Here is an 11,750-nt window from a genome sequence, read left to right as displayed (position 1 = left end):
AATCTAAACCAAACGTTGTGCAATCAAATCTTTTGCTGTATTTAGTTTATTCTGGCATCCGGATGATGATTCTAGCATGAAATTGCTTGGGCACCTGTTAATTTTTAAGATTTTGACACATTCAGCTCAAATTTACAATTATGCGCTAAAAACGCATTTAAAGCAATAAAAAGATGATTATGGCTGTCAAACCTAAACCAAACGTTGTGCACGCAAATCTCTTGCTGTATTTAGTTTATTCTGGCATCCGGATGATGATTCTAGCATGAAATTGCTTGGGCACCTGTTAATTTTTAAGATTTTGACACATTCAGCTCAAATGTACAATCATGCACTAAAAACGCATTTAAAGCAATAAAAAGATGATTATGGCTGTCAAACCTAAACCAAACATTGTGCACTCAAATCTTTTGCTGTATTTAGTTTATTTTGGCATCCGGATGATGATTCTAGCATGAAATTGCTTGGGCACCTGTTAATTTTTAAGATTTTGACACATTCAGCTCAAATGTACAATCATGCGCTAAAAACGCATTTGAAGCTATTGTAAGAGGATTTATTTTCATATTATTATATGTATTTGTTGGGGTCTATTTTGTTTTGATTTTGGGGGACCGGAACTACATTGTGGGAGATGAGCGTGTGGCGCGGAAGGATACAGAGAGAGAGAAAGGAGGGGGAACGATTGTGAGGGAAGTTGAATTAGAACGAGACGAGGAAATAAAGTGAAAGCTGGAGCTATTCCCTCTCCGACTGTTTCTTTCCACGACCTCCAGTTGGAGCGATCCACAAACACTTGTCTTCACGAAGATCCTGTGTTACACTGGTGGCAGCGGTTTGTGGATTTTCAGCGGTGAGTGAGGTTGAATTTGCGCTCCGTTCGAGAGCCTGTGCTAAGCTAGCGGCGGCCGACGAAAAGTGAACGTTGCCCGATACCTTGTCCACAAGAGGACAGGAGGACAACGGCTCGCTTCGACGAAGGAGGACCGCGCTTGTCAGCTAACAGGTGGACAATTTACAAACTGCTTTTCACTACGAACTTTCAACTATGGCGAACAATTTTTGGAACGAGCTGTCCTTTCAGTTGAGTAAGAACCGCGCCATCCCACATTACCGCCAAATTTTTATGGGGGATGGTAAGGAGGATTTTTCGAGATGGTGCAGACACTTTGAGGTGACTGTTGGTGCTCACTCTGAGGCTGACGAGGACAGTTTAGCAAAGCTGTTACCTACATGCTTGGGTGGGGCCGCATTCAGTTACTGGGACAGTCTATCTGATGAAGACAAGAGCGACTATACAATCACTAAAGAGAAACTGAAGGCTGTTTTTGGACAAGCTGCCTATTTATCAACATTTCAAAGTTACATTAATGCACGTGGCCGTCTTCCTGGTGAGGCTCTTCCTGTGTTTGCTGCAGAGATCAGCCGCTTGGTTGAAGAAGCTTTCCCGACATATGGTGATGACGCTAAAAGTGGAGAGAAATTTCGCCGCTTCATTGCTGGACTTGATCCATATCTGCAACTACGATGCCACGAACAAGGTGTGAAAACACTTGAAGAGGCTCTGAAGTTTGCGGTACAAATTGAGACTGCCCATCAAGCAAGCAGAGTGTTTGCTGCTCAGGGGCCTTTTCCTGCAGCACCCACTTATCCTGCAGTTTCGCCTATCGTGACACCTCCTCTTCCCATGGCTGCTCCCCTGGGTGTCCACTCAGCTAATGCAGATGACATGAAGAAGATGTTAAAGACCATTGAGGCATTATCAGACAAGGTGGAACGACTACAATTGACAGTTAGCCAGCAAGGGCAGGATTCACAATGCCGTGGTGGCGCTGGCTATGGATTTCGTCACAGGAGTTTCACACCTGAGGGACTACGACGTGATCGCTATCCTGCAGAACGATACTACGGATCACCACCTCGTCGCAGAGATGCATCCTACGAAAGAAACTCAACTAGTCGCAGTGCGTACCGGACCTCCCGACGTGATGAGGAGGTGTACAACCAACAAGGTCCACGCACTCAATCGGAATCATCGCAACGCAATAGGAGAGGCTACAGTCCTTCACGGAGGAGCTACACGGATCGTGGCCGCTCTCCTGATCGATACGCCGGGGGACATCATCAACGATCTCCGAGTCCAGCTGGACGTGTACGTTTCCAGTCTCCTTCACGTCCTCAGACGGATCAGGGAAACTACGAGTAGTTGACGATGAGGGCCAGTTGTCAACTACTTGCTCCCAGGCCCAAAAAGACTTGGACACATCATCTGACACACCTGTAAGTGACAGTACATTGTTGACTGATAATGAGAGGAGATATGTCTCAATTATTGTTGAAGACACAGTGGTACATGCATTTGTTGACACGGGGGCTGACATTTCGGTCATTAGTGAGGATTTCAGAATGAGTACACATGCTTTACAGAGAAAGCCAATTGTGAAGCAATTTATTCCTCTCACTGGGGTCACAGGTGATCCTCTAGACTCTGTAGGCTCTATTTCAGTTAACCTGAGTATTGCACACAAGCCAATGGTACACCCGCTTCAAGTTGTCAGGAACTGTACCAAACCTGTTATATTGGGTTGGGATTTCCTAGTTGCCAATGGTATCACCGTGGACACACGGAACATGGTATTGGATGTCGAGGGAACAACAGTACCACTGGTTAGTCCACGTCGATATGTTCCATGCTTGGCTGCTGTTTCTGTGTCATCCACAGTCCCAATTCCCGCTCTGTCTGAAATGGTCATCGCAGCAACTATTGTGGCACCTCAAAAGGGACTGAAACCCAACAGCTATGCAGGTGTGTTTGAACCACATTACACAGATCAATCTAATACGGGTTTTGCATGGACTGTGGCTAATGTAGAACAAGGCTCTATTTGCATTCGGGTGGCAAATCTTTCTCATGAGGAGGTCATGTTACATGGTGGTACACAGATAGGACGTTTTCATGCTATCTCTGAGGATGGCCAAGGTGAATACACTACTATTGACTGTTCCATTGGTAATATGAATATTGAGGTGCCTAACGGTGCTGAGCCAGTCATCCTTCCAGATGTGAAAGACTTAGAACTGACGCAGATTCAGAAAAATCAATTGACAGAAACTTTGACCTCTTTTGCCGATGTGTTTAGTCAACACCCACATGACTTTGGCAGGACGGACCTAGTTACACACAGAATAACTACAACTTGTGACAACCCAATTTCACAGAGAGCTTATCGTACGTCTCCTAAAATGAAGGCAGAAATCCACCGTCAGGTGGACGCTCTCAAGGCACAAGACTTGATAGAGGACAGTATGAGCCCGTGGGCAAGTCCAGTAGTGATGGTGAGAAAGAAAGATGGTTCGTACAGGTTTTGTGTGGACTTTCGGAAACTAAACTCTGTTACTGTTACTGACGCACATCCCTTACCAAGGGTGGACGATAGTTTGGACGCATTGTCGGGTTCTCAATTTTTCTCAACAATGGATATGTCAAGCGGGTATTGGCAGGTGAAAATGGATCCTGCGGATAGACACAAAACCGCGTTCACAACAGGTGATGGTCTTTACCAATTTAAAGTAATGCCCATGGGCTTAAAAAACTCTCCACCAACATTTCAGAGACTCATGGAACTTGTGTTGAGGGGACTTCACTGGACGACCTGTGTCATTTATTTAGATGACATTATTTGCATGGGTAAAAGCTTTGAAGAGCACTTGCATAATCTCAAAGACATTCTTGGGCGTTTTAGAGAAGCAGGTTTGAAACTAAACCCCAGAAAATGTGATTTTTGCAAAACGAGTGTGAAATATATGGGACACATTGTATCCCGTGACGGGCTCACGTTGGACCCTGTCAACAGTGCACGCATCCGTGACTGGCCTGTGCCACGTTCACCAACCGAGGTACGCGCATTTTTGGGTTTGTGCTCATATTATAGACGTTTTGTACATAAATATGCGTTCGTGGCACAGCCTCTGCATAGACTCACACAAAAACAAGTACTTTTCCAGTGGACTGATGAATGTTGTGTGGCTTTTCAGACATTGAAAGATGCACTTACTTCCGCACCAATAATGGCCTTCCCTAATTTTGACCAACCATTTATTTTGAGTACGGATGCCTCCAATTTTGCAATTGGCTCAGTACTCTCTCAGGTTCAAAACGGGCTTGAAAGGGTGGTGGCTTACGCAAGTCATGTTCTTTCAAAGACTGAGAGAAAGTGGTCTACCTATGACAAAGAATTATATGCTATTGTTTGGTCAATTAGACACTTCAGACACTATTTGAACTGTAATCCATTCACTATTGTTACTGATCATCGTCCTCTGCTCAGTTTAAGAAAAATGGATCTGACGCATGACCCCACGGGACGCCGAGGCCGTTGGGCGTTGGAACTGGATCCCTATCAATGGAGAATTACGCACAAAGAAGGAAAGAAACATACGAATGCTGATGCAATGTCACGGATTCCTATGGTGGCACAGGAATCCACTGAGAGGACAACTTCCCGCTCAGTGGAATGTCATCCCTTCCCTGATGATGCTGAAGTGGTGGCCCCCACTTCAGACTTGTTAGGCTCAGTTGGACAACCTTCTGTTGACAACAGTGCCTCATCTCAGGTATGTTTTGTTGACTGCAACACTGAACGGTGGAACACTATGTTACTGCCGACATTGTCTGTTCAGACTGATGACATAATTTCCGCACAACTTTCTGATACCGTGCTCGCTGAGGTATATGCCTGGGTGAAAAATCAAAAACGCCCTTATCTGAGACAGGTTAAAGGTCGGGTTCAGAGAAAACTTTGGTGGCAGTTTCCCAAGTTAGTGCTATGTGATGATGTACTCTGTCGCACAGGTCGCAGTGTCCCGGGGAAACTGGACTATTATCAGGTGGTAATACCAGCCTCACTTGTTACAGAGACGATGCATTTTCTTCATGGCAATCCGTGTTCTGGTCATTACAGTGCTGAGCGCACTGTTAAGCGAGCATTGAACATGTGCTATTGGCCAGGAATGAGATCCGACCTTGAAAACTTTTGTAACCTGTGCGAGTCATGTGAAGCCTTCAGGAAACCGGTGCCACAACGCAAAGCGCCTTTACATTCTATCCAGTCTGACAGACCGTTTCAGTTTGTGTGTACAGACATAACTGAACTTCCGATTACGACTGCGGGCAATAGATATGTACTGGTAATACAAGATCATTTTACTAAGTATGTAAACGTCTACCCCATGACGGACCAAAAAGCGGCGACAGTGGCCCAGTTATTTTGTGAGCGATACATCCCTGACCATGGTGTTCCTGAAGAACTGTTTTCAGATCAGGGCCGGCAATATGAATCAGAGGTGGTACAAACTATATGTCAACGACTAAACATTAAAAAGAAAAGGACATCGCCATATCACCCACGAGGGAATGGTATGGTGGAAAGATTCAATCGGACATTGAAAGGACAATTGGCTAAATTGATTCAGGATCATGGGGGTGAATGGGACTATTACCTACCTGCTGTGGTTCTATCTTTTAATGCCACCCCACACTCAAGCACGGGGTATTCACCCTATTTTCTTGCTCATGGCAGAGAGCCAAGGCTACCTGCAGAGGTCCAAGTGGCCCCGCCCAGAGAATTGGACACCCCACGAAACTATGGGTCAGAACTAGTGTCACGCATGAGCTTGGCATTTGAGACAGTTCACAGGTTTCGTGAGGAACAAGAACTAAAACGTGAATACTACTATAACCAACAGGTTAATTTCAAGCCTTATGGTTGTGGGGATTTGGTGTGGATTGATGATCCTACCACACAACGACAGAAGCTATGTCCAAACTGGACCGGGCCTTTTAAGGTCATTTCTGTTGATGAGGATGGTCTCTTGTACCAGCTGTTGGATGTTAAAGATACTCAGGCCGCACGAAAAACTATTCACTATGATCGTTTGAAACCTTTCCGGGGCACAATATTACCAAAAACTGTGTCTTTTCCTGCCAGGGACCGTACGCCGAGTTACACGGCATTGTCCGGTTCTCTTCCTATTCGTTTTGGTGATAGTGGGTTGACTCAACTGTCAGGGCCCGCTAGGCCTTCTGTGCCGGCACAGAGGAGACTAACAGGCCGCGTCTCCCATAAGCCAGGATTGCGTCCTCTAGGTGACCCTTCAGGGCCATCTATGACCAGGAGTGGCCGTATTATTCGAAGGCCACAGCGCCTTCTTGCATGAGGTGTTTATGCTAAATGTGTTTACAAAAAAAAAAAAAAAAAAAAAAAAAAAAAAAAAATGATGGCACATGCCTGTGTTAATTGTTTATGGGATATGTGTACCACTTCCTAATGGTGTGTAGTTTTTTTAGGGGTCTTATGTTTGTACAATGATGATTGAATTTGGTTCAATTTTGTTAATTTTGTCTGTTGATATGTTCCAGACGAAATGTGGACATTTCATTTTGAAGAGAAGGAAATATGTAAGAGGATTTATTTTCATATTATTATATGTATTTGTTGGGGTCTATTTTGTTTTGATTTTGGGGGACCGGAACTACATTGTGGGAGATGAGCGTGTGGCGCGGAAGGATACAGAGAGAGAGAAAGGAGGGGGAACGATTGTGAGGGAAGTTGAATTAGAACGAGACGAGGAAATAAAGTGAAAGCTGGAGCTATTCCCTCTCCGACTGTTTCTTTCCACGACCTCCAGTTGGAGCGATCCACAAACACTTGTCTTCACGAAGATCCTGTGTTACACTATAAAACGAGGATTATGGCTGTCAAATCTAAACCAAACGTTGTGCACTCATATCTCTTGCTGTATTTAGTTTATTCTGGCATCCGGATGATGATTCTAGCATGAAATTGCTTGGGCACCTGTTAATTTTTAAGATTTTTACACATTCAGCTCAAATGTACAATCATGCACTAAAAACGCATTTCAAGCAATAAAAAGATGATTATGGCTGTCAAACCTAAACCAAACGTTGTGCAATAAAATCTTTTGCTGTATTTAGTTTATTTTTGCATCCGGATGATGATTCGAGCATGAAATTGCTTGGCCACTTCTGGCATCCGGATGATGATTCTAGCATGAAATTGTTTGGGCACCTGTTAATTTATAAGATTTTGACACATTCAGCTCAAATGTACACAATTGCTGATTATGGCTGTCAAATCTAAACCAAACGTTGTGCAATCAAATCTTTTGCTGTATTTAGTTTATTTTGGCATCCGGATGATGATTCTAGCATGAAATTTCTTGGGCACCTGTTAATTTTTAAGATTTTGACACATTCAGCTCAAATGTACACAATTGCTGATTATGGCTGTCAAATCTAAACCAAACGTTGTGCAATCAAATCTTTCGCTGTATTTAGTTTATTTTGGCATCCGGATGATGATTCCAGCATGAAATTGCTTGGGCACCTGTTAATCTTTAAGATTTTGACACATTCAGCTCAAATGTACAATCATGCGCTAAAAACGCATTTGAAGCTATAAAAAGATGATTATGGCTGTCAAACCTAAACCAAACGTTGTGCACTCATATCTCTTGCTGTATTTAATTTATTCTGGCATCCGGATCATGATTCTAGCATGAAATTGCTTGGGCACCTGTTAATTTGTAATATTTTGACACATTCAGCTCAAATGTACAATCATGCGCTAAAAACGCATTTAAAGCAATAAAAAGATGATTATGGCTGTCAAATCTAAACCAAACGTTGTGCAATCAAATCTTTTGCTGTATTTAGTTTATTCTGGCATCCGGATGATGATTCTAGCATGAAATTGCTTGGGCACTTGTTAATTTTTAATATTTTGTCACATTCAGCTCAAATCTACAATCATGCGCTAAAAACGCATTTGAAGCTATAAAAAGATGATTATGGCTGTCAAACCTATACCAAACGTTGTGCACTCATATCTCTTGCTGTATTGTGTTTATTCTGGCATCCGGATGATGATTCTAGCATGAAATTGTTTGGCCACCTGTTAATTTTTAAGATTTTGACACATTCAGCTCAAATGTACAATCATGCGCTGAAAACGCATTTGAAGCAATAAAAAGATGATTATGGCTGTCAAACCTAAACCAAACGTGCACTCAAATCTTTTGCTGTATTTAGTTTATTTTGGCATCCGGATGATGATTCTAGCATGAAATTTCTTGGGCACCTGTTAATTTTTAAGATTTTGACAGATTCAGCTCAAATGTACACAATTGCTGATTATGGCTGTCAAATCTAAACCAAACGTTGTGCAATCAAATCTTTCGCTGTATTTAGTTTATTCTGTCATCCGGATGATGATTCTAGCATGAAACTGTTTTGGTACCTGTTAATTTTTAAGATTTTGACACATTCAGCTCAAATGTACAATCATGCGATAAAAACGCATTTGAAGCTATAAAAAGATGATTATGGCTGTCAAACCTAAACCAAACGTTGTGCACTCATATCTCTTGCTGTATTTAATTTATTCTGGCATCCGGATCATGATTCTAGCATGAAATTGCTTGGGCACCTGTTAATTTTTAAGATTTTGACACATTCAGCTCAAATGTACAATCATGCGCTAAAAACGCATTTAAAGCAATAAAAAGATGATTATGGCTGTCAAATCTAAACCAAACGTTGTGAAATCAAATCTTTTGCTGTATTTAGTTTATTCTGGCATCCGGATGATGATTCTAGCATGAAATTGCTTGGGCACTTGTTAATTTTTAATATTTTGTCACATTCAGCTCAAATGTACAATCATGCGCTAAAAACGCATTTGAAGCTATAAAAAGATGATTATGGCTGTCAAACCTAAACCAAACGTTGTGCAATCAAATCTTTTGCTGTATTTAGTTTAATTTGGCATCCGGATGATGATTCTAGCATGAAATTTCTTGGGCACCTGTTAATTTTTAAGATTTTGACACATTCAGCTCAAATGTACACAATTTCTGATTATGGCTGTCAAATCGAAACCAAACGTTGTGCAATCAAATCTTTCGCTTTATTTAGTTTATATTGGCATCCGGATGATGATTCTAGCATGAAATTGCTTGGGCACCTGTTAATTTTTAAGATTTTGACACATTCAGCTCAAATGTACAATCATGCGCTAAAAACGCATTTGAAGCTATAAAAAGATGATTATGGCTGTCAAACCTAAACCAAACGTTGTGCACTCATATCTCTTGCTGTATTTAGTTTATTCTGGCATCCGGATGATGATTCGAGCATGAAATTGTTTGGGCACCTGTTAATTTTTAAGATTTTGACACATTCAGCTCAAATGTACAATCATGCACTAAAAACGCATTTGAAGCAATAAAAAGATGATTATGGCTGTCAAACCTCAACCAAACGTTGTGCACTGAAATCTCTTGCTGTATTTAGTTTATTCTGGCATCCGGATGATGATTCTAGCATGAAATTGTTTGGGCACCTGTTAATTTTTAAGATTTTGACACATTCACCTCAAACGTACACTCATGCGCTAAAAACGCATTTGAAGCTATAAAAAGATGATTATGGCTGTCAAACCTAAACCAAATGTTGGATCTCTTGCTGTATTTAGTTTATTCTGGCATCCGGATGATGATTCTAGCATGAAATTGTTTGGGCACCTGTTAATTTTTAAGATTTTGACACATTCAGCTCAAATGTACACAATTGCTGATTATGGGTGTCAAATCTAAACCAAACGTTGTGCAATCAAATCTTTCGCTGTATTTAGTTTATTTTGGCATCCGGATGATGATTCCAGCATGAAATTGCTTGGGCACCTGTTAATTTTTAAGATTTTGACACATTCAGCTCAAATGTACAATCATGCGCTAAAAACGCATTTGAAGCTATAAAAAGATGATTATGGCTGTCAAACCTAAACCAAACGTTGTGCACTCATATCTCTTGCTGTATTTAATTTATTCTGGCATCCGGATCATGATTCTAGCATGAAATTGCTTGGGCACCTGTTAATGTTTAATATTTTGACACATTCAGCTCAAATGTACAATCATGCGCTAAAAATGCATTTAAAGCAATAAAAAGATGATTATGGCTGTCAAACCTAAACCAAACGTTGTGCAATCAAATATTTTGCTGTATTTAGTTTATTCTGGCATCCGGATGATGATTCTAGCATGAAATTGTTTGGCCACCTGTTAATTTTTAAGATTTTGACACATTCAGCTCAAATGTACAATCATGCGATAAAAACGCATTTGAAGCTATAAAAAGATGATTATGGCTGTCAAACCTAAACCAAACGTGCACTCATATCTCTTGCTGTATTTAATTTATTCTGGCATCCGGATCATGATTCTAGCATGAAATTGCTTGGGCACCTGTTAATTTTTAAGATTTTGACACATTCAGCTCAAATGTACACAATTGCTGATTATGGCTGTCAAATCTAAACCAAACGTTGTGCAATCAAATCTTTCGCTGTATTTAGTTTATATTGGCATCCGGATGATGATTCTAGCATGAAATTGCTTGGGCACCTGTTAATTTTTAAGATTTTGACACATTCAGCTCAAATGTACAATCATGCGCTAAAAACGCATTTGAAGCTATAAAAAGATGATTATGGCTGTCAAACCTAAACCAAACGTTGTGCACTCATATCTCTTGCTGTATTTAGTTTATTCTGGCATCCGGATGATGATTCGAGCATGAAATTGTTTGGGCATCTGTTAATTTTTAAGATTTTGACACATTCAGCTCAAATGTACAATCATGCACTAAAAACGCATTTGAAGCAATAAAAATATGATTATGGCTCTCAAACCTAAACCAAACGTTGTGCAATCAAATCTTTTGCTGTATTTAGTTTATTTTTGTCACGATGTGGGGTGTTGAAGGCAGGACCCAAATGCAGGAGGCAACCAAAAAACAGGGCAAGGCAGGGATGCAGGTAAAAAAGGGGATTTAATTAACAAAAACTATAAACAAGGTACTATGAAAAAATTAACAAGATCAAAAAAACAAACACAAGGCATGGCATGGCATGGAACACAGGGACAACAACAGGCACAACAGATACTATGACTCCACAAGAACCGAACGGAAAAGAGGGGACTAAATACACACAGGCTAATGACAATGACTAGACACAGCTGGGCAAGACACAAGTGGCAGGGGAAGCTGATTGGTGGATACACTGGGAAGGGAAGAAACACTCAGGTGGACGTGGTTTGACATAACGGGACAAGGGAAGAAACAAGGAACACATGACAAACGACCAAAAGACAACAAAAACCCACCCCCACCAAACCAAAACATGACATAACCCCCCCCTCAAGGGACGGCTCCCAGACGTCCAACATAAAAAGTCCAAAAACAAGGGCGGGCGGAAGGGGGCACGGAGGAGGGCACACGGCCCACCCATCCGTCCCAGACAAAAAGCAGTTCAGGAGGGCGTCCTCGACGCCCGACAAGAGAGTCCCAGCGGGGCCAGTCAGGAGGGCGTCCTCGACGCCCGACAAGGAGCAGAGGTGGCGGCGGGGTGTTCGCCGCCAGATGAGGAGCAGGAGACGGCCGCTGGCCGGGCGCCGCCGGAACTGGTGCAGGCGATGGCGGCCGCTGGCCGAGCGCCGCCGGAACAGGTGCAGGCGATGGCGGCCGCTGGCCGGGCGCCGCCGGAACTGGTGCAGGCGGTGGCGGCCGCAATCCATGCGCCGCCGGACGAGGAACAGGAGGTGGCGGCCGCAATCCATGCGCCGCCTGACGAGGAACAGGAGGTGGCGGCCGCATTCCATGCGCCGCC

At 42.5% G+C, this 11,750-nt stretch overlaps 1 protein-coding gene across 4 annotated transcripts; it reads left to right on the top strand.

Moving 5' to 3' along the window:
* Positions 1–588: 588 nt before the first annotated feature.
* On the top strand, positions 589–6,652 carry LOC144014890 (uncharacterized). Of its 4 annotated transcripts, none has more exons than XR_013282621.1 (2): positions 589–2,806; positions 4,329–6,652. XR_013282621.1 is itself a non-coding variant. In XM_077515205.1 (2 exons), the coding sequence occupies exon 1, from the start codon at positions 1,049–1,051 to the stop codon at positions 2,204–2,206; it is 1,158 nt and encodes a 385-aa protein (XP_077371331.1). In that variant the 5' UTR covers positions 589–1,048; the 3' UTR covers positions 2,207–2,280; positions 4,329–6,652. The 4 variants fall into 4 exon arrangements, 2 of the variants coding, with proteins under 2 accessions (XP_077371331.1, XP_077371330.1); XR_013282622.1 differs by having other exon boundaries at positions 589–3,897; XM_077515205.1 differs by having other exon boundaries at positions 589–2,280.
* The last annotated feature ends 5,098 nt before the right edge of the window (positions 6,653–11,750 follow it).

The sequence above is a fragment of the Festucalex cinctus genome, chromosome 2, assembly GCF_051991245.1.
Source record: "Festucalex cinctus isolate MCC-2025b chromosome 2, RoL_Fcin_1.0, whole genome shotgun sequence".
Taxonomy (NCBI): domain Eukaryota; kingdom Metazoa; phylum Chordata; class Actinopteri; order Syngnathiformes; family Syngnathidae; genus Festucalex; species Festucalex cinctus.
The sequence above is the reverse complement of the archived record's forward strand: the minus strand, read 5'-3'. Positions and strand labels throughout refer to the sequence as shown.